This window comes from Protopterus annectens, chromosome 11.part0, assembly GCF_019279795.1.
Source record: "Protopterus annectens isolate FY-2018-M chromosome 11.part0, PAN1.0, whole genome shotgun sequence".
Classification (NCBI taxonomy): Eukaryota; Metazoa; Chordata; order Ceratodontiformes; family Protopteridae; genus Protopterus; species Protopterus annectens.
In genome coordinates, this window is record NC_056745.1 from 227263564 (window position 1) to 227280504 (window position 16941).

Here is a 16941-nt window from a genome sequence, read left to right on the forward strand (position 1 = left end):
TGGAATTGTCACAATTATTTACAGAACCTTCTTCAAAGATAGTGTTGTTACTGTTATCAGTTCTGTTAATATTCGTATTAACAGACTTATTAGAATTGCTCAAAAGCCTTTCACTACAACGAAGAGGCATAGCTTCATTGTCATGACTTTCCAACACTAAATTTTGCTGACATTTACTACATTAGGCAGTTCAACTTGATTGTTTCCAAGAGGAACAGTACTTTGAAATTTATTTGACAATAATGGAGGTCAAGGATAAGCTTTATTTACACGATATTCGTGAATGTCCCTATTAATCTTTTTCATTTTGTTGTTAATAAGCTTAGTAATAGTTGCCTCAATACTAGTAAAAATTTGCAAGTACTCATATTTATATCTAACGAATTCTGAATCCTCCTTTATATTTTCTTCAAGTCTTGCAAGTTCAATTTTAAAACAGTCAACCTCCTTCTGATATTGTACAATAAGCAAGTTCATATACTCAAAGCCCTGCTGGTCAAACAGGGCTAACAGGTCTTTGTGAAATTGTGACCCTTCCACTAACCCGACAGGGAAGCGCCATTGCCGCAAACCTTTCGGGACCAGTTTCTTAACCAAACATTCTTGTAGATACGAAATTTCAAGTTGCAGTTTCCTGCACTTGAAAAGTTTAGAGTCAAAAATGGCAATAAGGTGAGATATTCCGACAAGCACTTCTGGTGCTTTGGCTGTTACTAGTACTGGTTCATTGCGTAGCCCAGTAAACTCGGATATCCAGCCTGGACAGGCTAGTAGGAACTGTACAGTGAATGCAATCAACAAAGGAGCCCCATACCCACTTCTAACACTACGGGGTGTCCTTCTATTAATGGATTTCGTAGTCACATTAATTTCTTTTGTGACGAGGCTTGTGAAGGCGTTACTGAAGGTACTCAAGAGAACGTAAGTGATTTATCTCACCTTATTGCCATTTTTGACTCTAAACTTTTCAAGTGCAGGAAACTGTGGAAAAAGAGAAAAGTGGAGAAGGTTTGTGGTCTGCACTCTTGTGGCAGGACATGTAGCCTACATCCTTCTAAGCTGGGAATTGCTGATTGAAGGCTCAGTGTCTGTTATTCTAAAAGTGTAGTAGTTCTGGTTTAAGCACTTGGGCTCCAGGCCAGTTATTTTACATTAAGAAGGTTTGTGGTCTGCATTCTTGTGGGAGGAGAGGCTCAATTCTACCCTTCTGAGCTGGGAATTTCTGGTTAAAGGCTTACTGTGCCTGCTCATTTGAACTGTTTTTCTGATATTGGTGCGCCTTGTCTGCTGTAGCATAGACTAGATTCAGGCCTGCTAAATCTAGCTTTGTTTGTATAACTTGAGCACTAATCCAGGCTATCTTTTTTGGAGAAGGTTCCCCTGCACCCTAGTGGCAGGTGTGTGTGGTTAGAACTTGTCAGATCGAAGACTGTTGGAACAGGGCTCAGTTTTAAGTTATTTTACTGGTTAATTGGGTAATTAAATCAGTTTGCTCGTTTTCTTTTGTTTTATATATATATATAAAATATTGCACTTTACTAAGTCCACAAGCACCAGAGGAGAAAGGCAACACAAACCTTGCTGAAAAAATAGATTTATTGCCACTGTTCCGGCTGGAACACAATAAAATAGATCCAAAAGCTGTTCAGAGCACAAAATCCAAAACTGTTCAAAGCACAAACGCTATGTCTCCACACCTGCGTTTTCGTTTAGGTCACTTCTTCAGATGCAATACAACTCATCCAATACATCATTCCATTTAAATACACATACAATTAATTTAATTAAGCAATTAATTCATCACACCTGAGTCATTTCATTCAATTTTAAACTTACTAGCCTTACAACATAACAAATGTTAAAAACTCATTATTTCTGTGAAAGCAAGAACAAATAAATCTATTTATATTAAATCACTCTACTTATTATACTATTCAAATTTAATAAAACACTTCACAATAAACCGCAATAATAATTATTAAAACACACATATTAAAAGATGTTAAAAAATGTTAAAAAATGTTAAGAAGCTGCCTTCATCTTGCTATTGCACTTTATTCATCTGCTTTTACTGTAATTTTGTTTATTCCCACTTTATTACCTTATTTTGCTTGTGCTTCTTCTTAAATTGTATTATTCTGATGCAGTTATTACTGCTTGGTAGTAGCCTGATTAAATTGTAACTGTTATTCTAGGCCTTGTGGTTTGGGCACTTGGGCTTCGGGCCAGTTGTTTTGCATTAAGAAGGTGTGTGGTCTGCATTATTGTGGTAGGACAGCTAGCTTACATCCTTCTAAGTTGGGAATTGTTGATTGAAGGCTCAGTGTCTGTTATTCTAAAAGTGCATTAGTTCTGGTTTAAGCACTTGGGCTTCAGGCCAGTTATTTTACATTAAGAAGGTTTGTAGTCTGCACTCTTGTGGGAGGAGAGGCTAGATTCTGCCCTTCTGAGCTGGAAATTTCTGGTTGGAGGCTTATTGTGCCTGCTTATTTGATCTGTTTCTTTCAGAAATTTGTGCGCCTTGTTTGCTGTAGCCCTGAAGTTAGTAGTTTATTGGCCATTTTGGGCTAATTTCTATCTCTTTCATTTCCCTGCTATAAAAACCGCATTTGCATGGTTTTGCACGCCAGGCAGTGCCGGTTAGCTAGTGTTAAACTATTCCCAGCTCCACGAAGTCTGCTCTTCAATTTTTCCCTTGGAACTAGACAAACTTTCAACTTAAGCACTCAAACCATTCATTTCACAGCCCAGCACCTGCTCAAAACTCATAGCAAGCACTAATTAACCCTAGCACTAGACCCCCTATACTGTCCAGAAGGATAGGGCTCTCTATTCGTCCCTACCAGCTAATCAGTAAAACAGCTCATTTTACCTATTCAGGCATGTCCAAAGGGCAGTTTCAGGTGTACTCTCCAGTCCAACTGGGCATTTTGAGGCAATGTTACAACTGCCTCAGGTACACAGATAACCCTTTCCTCTTACCACCAAACACTAATATATGCAAGAGATGCAATTCTACAGCCAAACTGGAGGCAAAGCTCTCTAAACCCAAGACTGGAATGGACAGTCAAGAGGAGAAGGAAAATACTTGCAACTTTCCACCAGTCTCACATAGGCCTACTAAACCAACACCAGCAATTAACACACATAAATACACAAAAACATACTCAGAGGCTCTAAATAAAAATCTGAAAAAGCAACAGAGACTTCCAAAGCAGACACTCAAGCAACCTCCACATGCCATCACCAACCATGAAACACATACTTCACATAATCAGTGTGCCACGCAATCACAGCCCTTAAGGCAAAATAACATACCCAACACACTAGTAATAGGCGACTCTATAGTCAGGCACACTGATGTCCCACTAACTAGGCTGGACAAGGAGAAGGTTACAGTTAGCTGCCTGTTGGGTGTCAGGATCCGCCAGATAACGCAAGCACTCAGGTCACTCCAGAACAAGTACAAATATGACTCTGTCATTGTCCATGTTGGTGTGAATGATCTGAGACATGCCTCCCTGGACTACATGAAAAGAGACATGGAAGAGATCTCTGATCACATAGCCCAGACCAGTATGACCCTGACCCTGAGTAGCATCCTTCCCTCACCAAGAATGATGCCACAGTAGAAAGTAAAAATGATCAATTTCAACAATTGGCTAAGTTTCTGGTGTCATTCAAAGGGGATCCAGTATCTCTCCACCTGGGATGACATGCTCGATAAGCCACATTGCTTCGCAAGAGATGGCTTGCACCTGTCAACCTTAGGCTTTTGGCTTTTGCCGGCCCCATAGTGCCTTTTTTAGGCAAGGCTCAAAAGACAAACCCACCACCGTAAATACCACAAGTAACCAAAAACTGTGGGTAATGCTATTCAACGCCAGAATTCTAAACCTCAAAACGCATGCACTCAAGGCACTCCTCAGTATGGACAACATTGATATCTGTGCAGTAACAGAAACCTGGTTTAAGGCTCCAGAGAGCACCCCAGCACTACCAGGCTATAACTCATACCATACTTTTTGGCCACAGAACCAGGACCGAAACACAAAAGGTGGGGGTGTATCCATATTCATTAAGGATACTCACACCTCCAGGTTAGTGGCACAGCACAATGACTCATAGATTATCCATGTGCAACTAACAATGGGCAAAACTGCAATTTAAATTGTAGCTTGCTACAGATCACCCACCATGACCGAGGACCCCCATTCCACGTTTCTGGAGACACTGGAAAATATGAAGGTCCTACCAAACGCCCTAATATTGGGCGATTTCAATTACCCAAACATTAACTGGGAGGACTACTGAAGTACTAACTCCATTGCTCAGCGCTTCCTAGAATTTATCAGCTCGAACACCCTGGATCAATTAGTCAACACCCTCACTAGAGGTGACAGCATATTGGACCTGGTCATCACCAACATGGGTGACTGGTGTTCTTTACCAGAGGTCAAACCCTCGCTGGTTAGATCAGACCATAGACTGATCACTCTGGATATCCACATTCCGCCCCCACCCCCAATCAAGGAAACCACCATGAAAACCTTTTCAAAAGTAAACTTCACGTTACTTAAGACTGAGGGGGAAAGGTTCACAGCCCCCATGCTAAAAGACACCGCTGTCCAAGCTGCTGAATCCCTTACAAAGGCACTCTATGAGCACCTGCAAGAATGCATGGATCGTGCTAGCCCAATTAAAACCAAGACTCACTCCTCCAAGAAAAGTAAACCAGTCTGGTGGACCCCTGCCATAAACAAGCTGTACAATAGAAGGAGGAAACTAGAGCAGAAAAGATTAAAATCCCAAGAAGGAAAGACATCCCTGATCAGTATCAGCAAGAAACTACGATCCCTCATAAAATCATCCAAGGCTAGCTTCGAAAGAAAAATTGCCAAGGACTCCAAAGATAACCACAAAGCATTCTTTAGCTATGTCAAGAACCTAAGTGGAAACTCTCTGATCTGCTCTGAGTTAGTGCAGAATGGCACAGAATACACTGAACCGACTGATATTGCCAACATTCTGGCAGACAGGTTTAATGCAAACTTCACCCCCCTCTCACCCCCTAAAGGGCCCGTAACCATACCAGAAGAATGTAGTGCCCCAGCAATCACTGACACACAGGTTAAAACAGCCCTAACCAAAGTCAGAAATACAGCTTCAATGGGACCAGATGGTGTCCCAGGCTGTGTCTTACACGAGCTCCAAAATGAACTAACCCCTCGCCTAAACACACTGTTCAAACTCAGCCTCTCTACAGGCTACATACCCATAGAATGGCCCACAGCAACAGTTATCCCGCTCCACAAAGGTAGAGCCACAACGGACCCCAGGAACTTTCGCCCTATAAACCTGACTAGCCTGGTCTGCAAGGCTATGGAGCGCATCATCATGGAATTCATTAAAAGAGGCATTGGGAACCTTCAAACATTGGACCCTACCCAGTTTGGATTTGTTAAGGGCAGATCATGCCTCCTAAACCTGGTGGACTTCTTTGAGAGAGTTACCAAGGCTTTAGATGAGGGAAAGGAGGTCCACACAGCCTACCTAGACCTTGCAAAGGTTTTCAACACCACTCCCCATTTGGGTGTTATAGACAAGCTCACCAGCCTGAACATAAACCCCTATGTCATGAGATGGGTTGCCAATTGGCTCACGGATAGAACCCACACGGTGAGAGTTGTAGGCTCTAGGTCCGACTCTAAACCAATTACAAGTGGCGTCCCCCAGGGCTCCGTCCTGGGACCTCTCCTGTTCGGTATATATTTCTCAGAGGTACAGGCAAGCACAGGAGGACTATGGCTGACCAAGTTCACAGACGACTGCAAAATGGGGGCCATAATTGACTCTCCAGCTGATACAGACATCCTCCAGAAGGGTCTCACTGAGACGGATACCTGGTGTCAAAATTATGGCCTCAAGCTAAATGCCAAAAAGTGCATAGTCATCCCCTTTGGAAGAAACAAAGTACCCGCGAACTACCACATATGTGGTAGTCCCCTAAATACAGAAAATGTAATAAGGGATCTGGGGACCCAAGTAGATAGTAATCTCTCCTTTGATAATCATATTGCCAAGGTGGTTAGAAAATCCTTCTATGTGGCCCACCTAATCACAAAAGGGTTTGCATCTAGAACAAAAGAGGTTATTGTGCCCCTCTACTCATCACTCATCAGACCCATCATAGAGTACAAAGCCCCATTTGGGATGTACCTTACAAGACACCTGCAACAGCTGGAAAGACCACAGAAGTACCTCACCAAGAAGATTACTGGCCTCAAACATATGCCTTATGCAGCCCGACTGAAGAAGCTCCAGCTGTACTCGGTTGCATACCGCTTACTCAGAGGTGATCTCTGCCTGACATACAAGGCCCATGTCCAACCCAGAATTGATGGACATGCTCCTCCTAAAAAAAAAAAAAAATCCCCAAGAGCCACACACTCTAGGTATCTAAACCTCACCACAGCGATAAATAGGATGTGCTGAAGGGATAGATTCCTGTCCCAGAGACTCCCCATGCTTTGGAACAGGATTCCAGTCTACATTAGGCAGAGCCCCTCACTAACATTCTTCAAGAGAAAACTTGAAGAGTGGATGGGAAACTGAAAATTTACCCCGGGGATCACTGCAGTGGCTCTGCTGGACAGAGGCACAGGGAACTAATGGCTCTGCTGGACCAAGGCACAGGTAACTAATCTAAGGGGGCGGCGAAAACCAACACATTCTGGCTAGGCTTATAGATGCCCTCGGGCAGATAGCCTAGTACTTACCTATGAACCTATGGTATGACTACTGAATACAGAATTCTACAAGTTTGCATCATTTTGTATTTCAGGACTAAACTTGCCCATTATTTCAGTTACAATTCTTTGGCTATCAACTTAAGCATTTCCAGTCATCCTGTGACAAATGTAATATCTTTTTGTGGTAGTATTTACAGAATGTGCTGCAGATTCTCGTAAAACTGGTTGACTTCCTCCTCTTACACATTTGTAGTTGGAGCATAAACTTATATCAATCTAATGTTGAATGGTTTGACTTCTAGTCTGAGATCATTCTGTCATTTTCGGGGGTTGTAAACAAGCATGGATTCTGCCACCCTTTTTATAACTATGAAGGCTACCCCTTTTCTCCTGATGCTTCTTCATTTTTTTGTGATGTACAATAATCCTTTTAAGTTCATTTTAGCATATGAATTCCCAAAACATCACAATTTATTCTTGCTGTCTCATCCTTAACCATATCAAGTTGCCTTGATTCATAATTCTTATGTTCCAAATTGCAGCAGTATATAGTTGTTTACAGCATCAGACTTTATTTTAGTCTGCAAGCACATCAGCAGATGGTAATCCTTTGGGCTTTAATTGGTCATCGTCATCATCATCACTTGTAGCATTACTTCTACTCTACAGTCTGATGAATGCATAACATGGAAATGAAAATAGGAGACTGCAAGTCACGATTCATAGTCATTAACTGGCACAGGTGCTTGTCTGGCTATCAAGGTGAATAACATGGTAAAATGTTGGTGCACTAAACAAAATGTTGACAGCAGCAGTGACATATGCAAAGCAGTATTTGTGTATTTCATTTACTACATGTGGTGATCTGGATGCAGGATGTGGCTACACATGTGCACATACACACACACACACACACACACACACACACACACACACACACACACACACACACACACACACACACACACATATACACACACTAAAATGTTTCAGACACAGTATAACCACACACCAACTGACATATGTACAGGTCTGCAAAAGGCTGTATGTTGAAATTATATCTGTGTTATTGTTATAAGTATATTGTTCACAGACAGGAAATGGAGGAAAGTGTGGACTTATACTTATACTTATGGATACCATGATGACTTTACATACTAGCTACAGGTACTTTTGCAGTGGGGGCCTGTGGGGCAGGCACTCTGAGACCCTGCAACATAGACTTTGTGCCTTTTAGGCTATACAAGACAGAATACTACTGCCATATTTGTTGTCCAACAGGGCAGTAGTAGGACCTGTTTGATGTCCAGACAGGAAGTAGACCTGCCCAAGAAATTCTGCATCATTGCTATGGGAATGGGAGTAACTCAGCTGCAACAGATGTGGGCTGTGTATTTTGAGATGGTCTCCTATGCATCCACCACAGAGATGCACATGGCCAGGTGTCATATTTGACTGTTGGACACCAGTAGTGGCACTAGATAACATTCTCAACTTGGTGGCCATTGTGGAAATGTGGTCTTCCCCAGAGTGCACAAGGCAATCCTAGCATTGTTCTTGGCCACCACTGCCTCCCACAGACCACACACAACACCAGTCATCTCCATCTCCATGTGTGTAAAAGAGGATAGTGTGCAGATTTTATCCCTGAACATTTGTTAGGTTGTGGCCAAATAGTCCACATGTCAAGGGTCACCTCAGACAGTAGATACTGCCATGTCCTACCACTGACCCACCTTACAGTATCTATCAGAAGCAGTATTTTTGTTCACCCCTCCTGGGCCACTTCTAGTAATGGCCATGACATTGGTGAAGGCAGAGGCCCCCAGTGTGGGTAGTTGGTATGTCACATTGTGCACATTGGGGGTGTGTGTTGGAAAGCTAACATTGTTATCCTGGTCAGTGAGTTTATGCCCACTCATGGGTAAGACAGACAGATTCCATGTGAAAAAGTTCATAACTTGGATCTGTGGTTTGTGTCTATTGGCGTGATCATCAGTTCCATAGGAAGGGAGTGGCTTCATCCCTCAGTAACAATGGTGATTCCTATAGATATAGAGACTTAACTTTTGTCATATTCAGCTCATACATCCCATGCCCAATGGTGTACATGCTACCAACAGCTGCAGTCCCCTTCCCCCATATGAAAACCTACCCATGGCAGTGGGTATGTCAGTCTGTATGCCCGTTGTACCTTAGAAGGACAAAGGAGTTTGGTTACTGCATGCAGTGCTGTGAGGGTTCAGTTACAGTAGCAATATGTCTTTTGGATCTGAATATGCACCTTATGCACCTACCTAGTCTCCAAGAGAGACATAAGGCATCTGGCTACCCCCTGAACATCTGATGACACCACCAGGTATAATGCCTGTGCCATCAGCATTGCAGGGATCCCAAAAAAGATTGTTCTTCTAAATTTAGAGCTTAATAAAGGATCACCCAATCACCATCTGTTCCATAGCTATGTTGTGGGCCTTCTTTGAGGCCCTTTGTATCTTGTTTACACATTTCTGGCATTGATGATTGGCATGTTTCCTGTCACCCACAGCATTAACATTGCTCACCACAGTTTCCCACACATGGTCATGTAGAGGCTGGTGAGTGACCTCTTCCGAATAGCCACCAGCCATGTGTTCTGTCTACCTGTAGCAATGCAGCACTTTCTGAAGGGGTGAACTTGTTCAACCTATGCCATCCATCACCTTTACAGGACATTAGTACACCTAAAGAGACCAGACATCATTGTTTGGAAAGACGTGTGAGCACACAGAGCTGTTGTATACTGGGATGGATACATTGTGGGGGACCTCATATGTTCTTTACACTGCCTAGGGCCGCATGGCTGGTGATGGGGGGGGAGGATCCATGCATTGCTATCCTGTGCTAGATGTGTATGCATACAGGTGCATTACTGCAATAGGTAATAGATGTTGGCTTTACAAAGGCTAGGGCTGCTGTCTTGTTTCAGTGGGTTAATATCCCCAGTAGGTGGGTATGTGAACAGATGCATTAGTGCAACATTACAAATGCTAGTAGTACAAGGATCTAGCCAAAATGTCAACATTCATACTGTTAATCCCACATTATCAAAACAGCATAACATCAAAGTGCCACAATGTCAAACATCGGGATAACACAGAGTGCAAGTAGGTGGTTGTGCAATATTATGGTACAACTGAGATTGGTGTTTTGCCCATTCTCAACTGTAGTGTGATCTTGGGCTTGATATACATACGTAACAATGGATATAAGGGGTGGAGGGGGACCTGCCCCCCCCCCCCCCGCAAAAGCATGTGTTAGCAGTGTTTTGAATTGTGGCATTTTGATGTGCCATTTTAATAATGTGGGATCGAACATTATTTTTTGATAGACATCCTAACATAGATCCATGTTACAAAGGGTGGAACTACCTGCATTGTGGGGGAGCATCCTGTGTCCGTGAGCTGGTATCACCTACTAGGTGTGTATGTGAGCAGGTGCGTGAGTGCAGTAGAGCACAGCCATAGGTGCCTGTTATAAGTACACCTGCCCAATAATGTTATCCACACAATTCAGTTACAGGCAGCATTCAAGAGTGACAATCACTTGTGTGTTGATCTTTGATTTCTGTGTTGACAGGATGTGGTTCAAGCTGCTGAAATAACACAACACCTTACAGACAAATGGAACTGTTAGTGTAGTAAAGGTTAGCAAACACACAAATAGTGTCTAAAAATTGTGGTTCGTAATAATACTGCCAGCACTTCACAACTTTTTTTCTAGGGGAGAAAAGGACCTGCAGTAATTTTTGCTCTGTTCTTCTGTTTAAGCTATTATTTTTGTATTTGCATTTTATAACATCTCTGCTGAAAACCAGCTTTTCTACTTGTGCTTTTCCAGACTCTATGATTATTGCTGTTATTGCAATACTTATCATCACTGTACGAAACAGAATGCTTAAGGAATACTGTCGAATCTGTCATGTAACTGTACAGATTATTATTTTGCAATGATATGTAACTGACTTATGGGTATGCTGTAAGTTTTTTTTGGAGACCTCTATCCTCCCACCCACCCCCACTGAGCCTCTACTGAAAAGGACTGAACTCAGTTGGATTTTCCCTGTCAACAAATATGTTTGCTGCTTATTTTTCCTTGCGCATATTTTGATGTCCAAAATGGCAGTTCACCTGTAACTATTGTTAATAGGTATTAGTCTGTGCCTTATTTTACTAATGAGCCCTGAGTCAGCCTTTGTGTATGAATAGCTATGTTTTGCTTATACACACTACTCAGATGCAGCATGGATAGGGTTCTTCACTCGTGTATAAAATGGATCCTACACTTACCAAAAACATTTTACCTTCCCTCTATCCTGCTTTACCTTACAGTTTTCCTGTTGTGTGTTCCTCTGCCTGCATACCCCTTTTCCTACTGTCCTATACTTCTTTTTTCACCTCTCCTAATGAACTGAGGTGCCTGGTTTGTTCTGCACCATTCGATGTGCACACTGCTGCCTCGCAATACAGGCAACTGCTGTCACTCCCTGCGGCATTTCTTATTCACATTCTTGTGAGTTTAGTGCAATACAACAAAATGTTATAGGTTAGCCTATTTTTTGTAGGCTGTTGACTACATCACCCTGTTTTAATGTATAAAGTTTAATTTTTGCCACCTCTACCTCCCTGAAGTGCAGTTAACTTCCTACATGTTCCTTTTCTAGCTATTTCTTTATTCACATCTGTTTAACACTGCTGTAAGTTCTGCACCCTGTAATTTCTTGCATAATGTTTTGTCAATACTTTGTAGTCTTTTATCTGCAAGGAGTGTTACAGCGCGGTTGCGTCAGTGTGGGAGACGTTGCTTTATCTCTGATGTTAGGTGACTTGTACTAAAAGGAAAGGTTAGTTTGTTTTCTCTTTACCCTTTCCTTTGAGTTTGTGTGATCTGTGAGATAATACGTTTAGAGATTAGGGGTGTTGCAACAACAGCGGCATGCAGGCACTCTTCCTGCAAAAATAATGTTTTATGAGTGTTATGCAGTGTTTTGTTTTGAAAATGTGTGTGCATTATAATTAGGTTTTGATTAAATTTGAGTCTTGACAAAGGGAGGCCCAATACTTCATTACAGCTCCCAAGTTGTAATATTAAATAAACAATTCTGTTGCCTAAACTAATTAATGTGAATTGTAGCATAATTAAAAATACAGGTGCACATTTTAAAAGCACAGTAAGACAGTTGGGGGTGTATAGTAAACTTGCTACCACCTGCCCCCACATGCCTTACTTCTTGAGCAGATTTTCAAACAGATAATCATTTTGATTGGTAGTGTTAAAGTCTTTCCTCTGTTTTCTCTTCTCAGCAAGTGTAGCCTTCCGTTGCCTTTATGCTGAACATTTTTTTTCTGTTTTGTAGTATTGCATTTTTCTAGTTATTAACTGAATAATCAAGTCTGGCATCTTACTGTTTCAAAGCATTTTGATTGTAGTAAATGATGCTGGTAATTTTTTTTACTTACAGTGGTTCCATTAGTTTAACAGTGTTAAAATAGCAGTAAATGTAGAGGTAAGCATAGTTTATACTTTTAAGTAATACGTTAGTATTTAATATGACTTCTCAAAAGTTTTACATTTTTAGTGTTCCCTACTCCATGTGACTAGAGAGAGTTGTATTAAGACAGCAGCTGTTGAGGTTCCTGAATGAGAGAGAAATGCTGACAAGTTGAAAAACAAAATAGTTTTAATTTGAAGATAGGCACATCAAACAACAATAATGTATAAGCTTAGTATGTGCTACTGTTTTAATCAAAACAATTATGTCACCATGTTGGTTCTAGTGTAGAGGGAGAGATCTGTGAAGTCTATATAATTAGGGTTTGATTAGTGGTCACAGCGCTGGAGAACCTGATAGGGTGGGCAGCCCCAGTTGTCTGTCCTGAGGGGGCTGGGGTCGAGTGGAAATTGTGCCTTGGAATGTTTACTCCGTGCACATTTCTAACGCAAACACTTGCAAATCCTATGAGATATTTGATCTGTAAAGCAGGGCTGTCTACGTGCCTACATCACTTGTGAAAGTTAGTAACAGTCCCAGTGTATGCTAAATTGTTCTGTTCCCCAGGGAGTGGTAACGGGTATATGCAGGAAATTAAAGCTTAAAAAAAATCTCCAACCCTGTTGCAGATGGCAGCAACACTCTTGATTGTTGCCATAAAGAGACTGGGGGGGGGGGGGTTTCTCATTCTAAGGGGAGTAAAAGTACACAAGTCAATAGTGTGGCTTTTTTTTTTGGCGAGGGGTCTAATGGTCAAGTAAGAAGTTTGGGACCAAAACCACAAAGTAATTGTGGCCACATATATTTTGTTTCTTTTATAGTTTTATTGTGTATATATTTGTCTTCATAACAGTTCATAAAACAGAAATTGCAATAAGTTTGTTACTAATTATTATTACTATTTTTTTTTATAATGACAGGGTGGTACTGGGGACCTTTGACAGCCAGCGAAGCCAAAGACAAATTACAAGATGCTTCTGACGGGACATTTTTAGTAAGAGACAGCTCACACAGAGACTTTCTTCTCACAATCTCTGTCAAAACACCAGTGGGACCAACAAACCTGCGAATAGAATACAGAGAAGGCAAATTCAGGTTGGACTCTCTTGTATTAGTGAAACCCAAACTTAAGCAGTTCAACAGCGTGGTCTGCCTTGTGGAATATTATGTTGTGTTATCCAGGAGTTCCCAAGGCTCAGAAGCATTAGCACGGCCCAATGGAACAGTACAACTTTATCTGTCCAGTCCATTGTATACGGAAGTTCCATCTCTGCAACATCTCTCCAGAATCGCCATAAACAAATCTGCAAGGAATGTTGACGAATTGCCATTGCCAAAAAGACTTAAAGATTTCTTAAAAGAATATTCACATCATATATAATATAAATGTAACTATATATATATATATATATATATATATATATATATATATATATATATATATATATATATATATTAACATGCTGGTGCTATAACTGCCTTATGATGTGGCATTGGACTTCAAAGAAGTAAAGTAAGCATTATTAGGCAGAAAACAGAGAAATAAAAGCATCTCTGCCTCACACACTGAAAATTATCAAAGATGTATACATTTTATGTGATAATAAGCATTTTATGGACATGACATAAACATTTGTACAGTGTTTATATTGACTGGTAGTGTGTTGGTGTCTTATGTAGGGGGAGTGAGCTCAGCTTGCACTTTGTTTTAAAAGTTCTCTTCTTTGTTTTTACAAATAAAAAACATCCACAAGAATCCAGCCACACAATATTAAGTGCAAATATGGATTTTGCAAAATGGTATTATTAAGAAGTGCCCAGTAAGACATCTTATTTGCCCTTTAGAACTGATTTACATGCACAGTGGCACAGGCTGCTATAACTGTTGGTTCCCCAGTTCAGTTCTAACTGGACTGCTTTCTGTTCAGAATTTGCATGTTTCTTTGTGTGTCTGTTGATTTATGTTGGATGCACTGGTTTCTACCAACATCCCAAAATGATGCCATTGGGTAAATTGCCAGTCCTTTGAGTTGCCTGTGTCTGTGTGCATAGAATTCATCACGGACTGCTGCCATGTCCATGAATGAGTCTTATGCTCAGCCTACTTAATATTAGGATAGGACATGGATCTCCCACAGCTCTGACTAAGGTAAAGTGGGTGAATTTGTCTAGTTTACCCAAATATTCACAGCTTTAAAGTAATAATCCTATATCAAAATGGTGTGTTTCTGCAGCAGGAATATTTCAGTTTCACAAACACATTTTCATTTCTAAAAAAAGAAAGCAGGCATAAGTCAAACTTAAAATTCAAAATTCTTAGACTTGTTTTGACGTTCCCTGACGCTTTTGAAAATTATGATGTTACTGAACGCTGCAGTATGTTGTGTTGCTTACGTTTTTTTGCCTGGTATGCCTGAAAATCTGAGTGCATCTTCAATGGCCAAACATTTCAAAACAAAATGCTCACTCCGAACACCAGTATGGCATATGTTTTGGAAATGAAAAAAGTCTTGTAAAATCTGAGGTCACACTGCTGCTCATATTCAAGTTTATTGGAGAAAAAGCTAAAATATTCAAACTTTTTTTTTCAGAGAAGAATTGTAAGTAATATTTTTGAGATATGCATCATTTTTTCCCTTCTGCTTTCTATAAGTTATTCAGCTGAGTTAAACAATTTATTTTCTGTTGGGTGCTATTGCTTCCCCTTGTAGACAAGCTGGAGTATAAAGTGGTTAGAATAATTTATCAAAGTTGTCACTTTAACCACTTGCACATGGTTTGTAGGAGCAGGCCTGCTCTTGGATAGAGATCCAGACTGTACTGTTTGTTCCTTGGAATTTTTTTCTTTTGCTTTAATATGTTAACATTGTATTATAACATTATTTCCTGTATAATCTTTCAAAACTGAAGCAGCTAAAAGTCTTTGTTATACTGTATTGAATAGGTTTTTGTCTACTGACAGCTGCCATGTATTTTACTGATCACATAAAAGCAGTAGTGGCAGCTAATTTTCACGTGTGGTTTGATTTTCATGTGAAACATGAGATGGTCATTGTTATTTGTCTAATCCCTAACCAGACTGGACATAACTGTAACACTGTTACTCCTTAAATCAAATGGCAGCCGATCCAGTATTTCTTTTCTAGATTGTGATCATTGTATTAATGTTTCAGTACCTGCTACCTGCCTGCATGTGACATTAATATAAGAACTGCCCTGTTTTTGTGGGGATGCTTATAACAGTTGTTGAGAAGCAGCTTCAGTGTTGCGCATAACCCACAAGCCTTCTATGATTAAGAACCTGTGTATATGTGCTAGTAAAGGTTAGACTCAATGGCGGTCGAGTGATACCCAGTATCTGCTCTTTTATCAGTTCCTTACTTATACTCGGGTTACACACAGTTTTCTTTTGTATCTGATCCCATCTCACCCCATCCTAGCTAATGGTAATAGTGTTCACTTTTTTATTGATTGTGGAGAGCTTGCTGTTTTTTAAAGTCCATATGGTACCCATGTACGTAGGAAAAGGTAAGTGTAGGCCACAGCCCCATATATATTCAGTTCAACAAAGAAAACACTATTTGGATACGAGTAGTCATTAGATTCTTGGTGTTATATTTTGCAACAACATTGCTGAAATGAATAATTCCATTTTATCAAACTTTCCTAAGAAACTGTATTTTAAGGTAGTATATTCTATAATACTGGAAACCATTTAATGAAACCAAATGTTTTGATAGTTAAATGGCATCTGTTTTGTAATGAACCTCCAATCCATTGCTTAAATCATAAGTTAGTGTTCATTATACCAAATTTATTTTTGCTAAAAACCTGGAATGTCATAGTCAAATGATTATGTTCTTGACATAAATGTATAGCTAGTGATTACACATTATATCCATAAGCTTGTATTTAAACAACCACAATTTAAAACAAACTTAAGGCAGATGGTTATTGCACAGCTGTCAAAAATGTAAGGGTATATTGTATAACACTGTATATAGCACAAAGGTAGAAGTCTCTAAATGAAAAAAATACATCTGGTAGCTGAAGGACAAGAGGACAAGTGTTATATTAACTTGAATTTATTAAGGAATTTATAAAGATATTACTGTATTTTTCTAACTTGCAGACTGTACTGTTAACTGCAGTATTAAAAATAAAAAGGCCATGAAAGTGGAATATCAGATTTTTATGTACGTCTCTAAACAGGAATTGTGAATTTCTTCTTAACAAACTGAATGGATATTAAAATGGAAAACTACCAAAACTGTTTGTGTATTACAGAAAAATCTACATTGTGTTATTTTTTCCTTCACTTTTTTACTTAGCAGTTCGCATGTACATATGTACGTGCACACATAGATTCACTATTATTACTTAAAAATTAAGTTCTTAATTTTGCTTCTAAGAACATAATCAGAATGGCTAACTGTAATAACACTGTAAGTTAGCCAAGATCGTGTTGCATGACAAAACAGAGCAATTAGGTATAAAATAATTGCACTCATTTTAAAATGTGAAATGGATGACCCTCTAGAAACCTAATCCGTTCATTTCTGTAAAATATCAGTGCAGTTTGCAATCAATTAAACGTACTTTAAAAAGTACACTTTCATACAAACTTTCATACAAGGAAGGCTTACAGTACAACTGGTC

General features: G+C 40.0%; 1 protein-coding gene across 1 annotated transcript in view; it reads left to right on the forward strand.

Moving 5' to 3' along the window:
* The window catches only part of SOCS2 (suppressor of cytokine signaling 2), a 392915-nt gene extending 376440 nt beyond the window's left edge, over positions 1 to 16475 (forward strand). The window contains exon 3 of the mRNA XM_044087648.1: positions 13203 to 16475. Within this exon, the coding sequence (XP_043943583.1) occupies positions 13203 to 13663 (461 nt within the window). The 3' untranslated portion in view covers positions 13664 to 16475. The remainder of the gene's footprint in view (positions 1 to 13202) is intronic.
* The last annotated feature ends 466 nt before the right edge of the window (positions 16476 to 16941 follow it).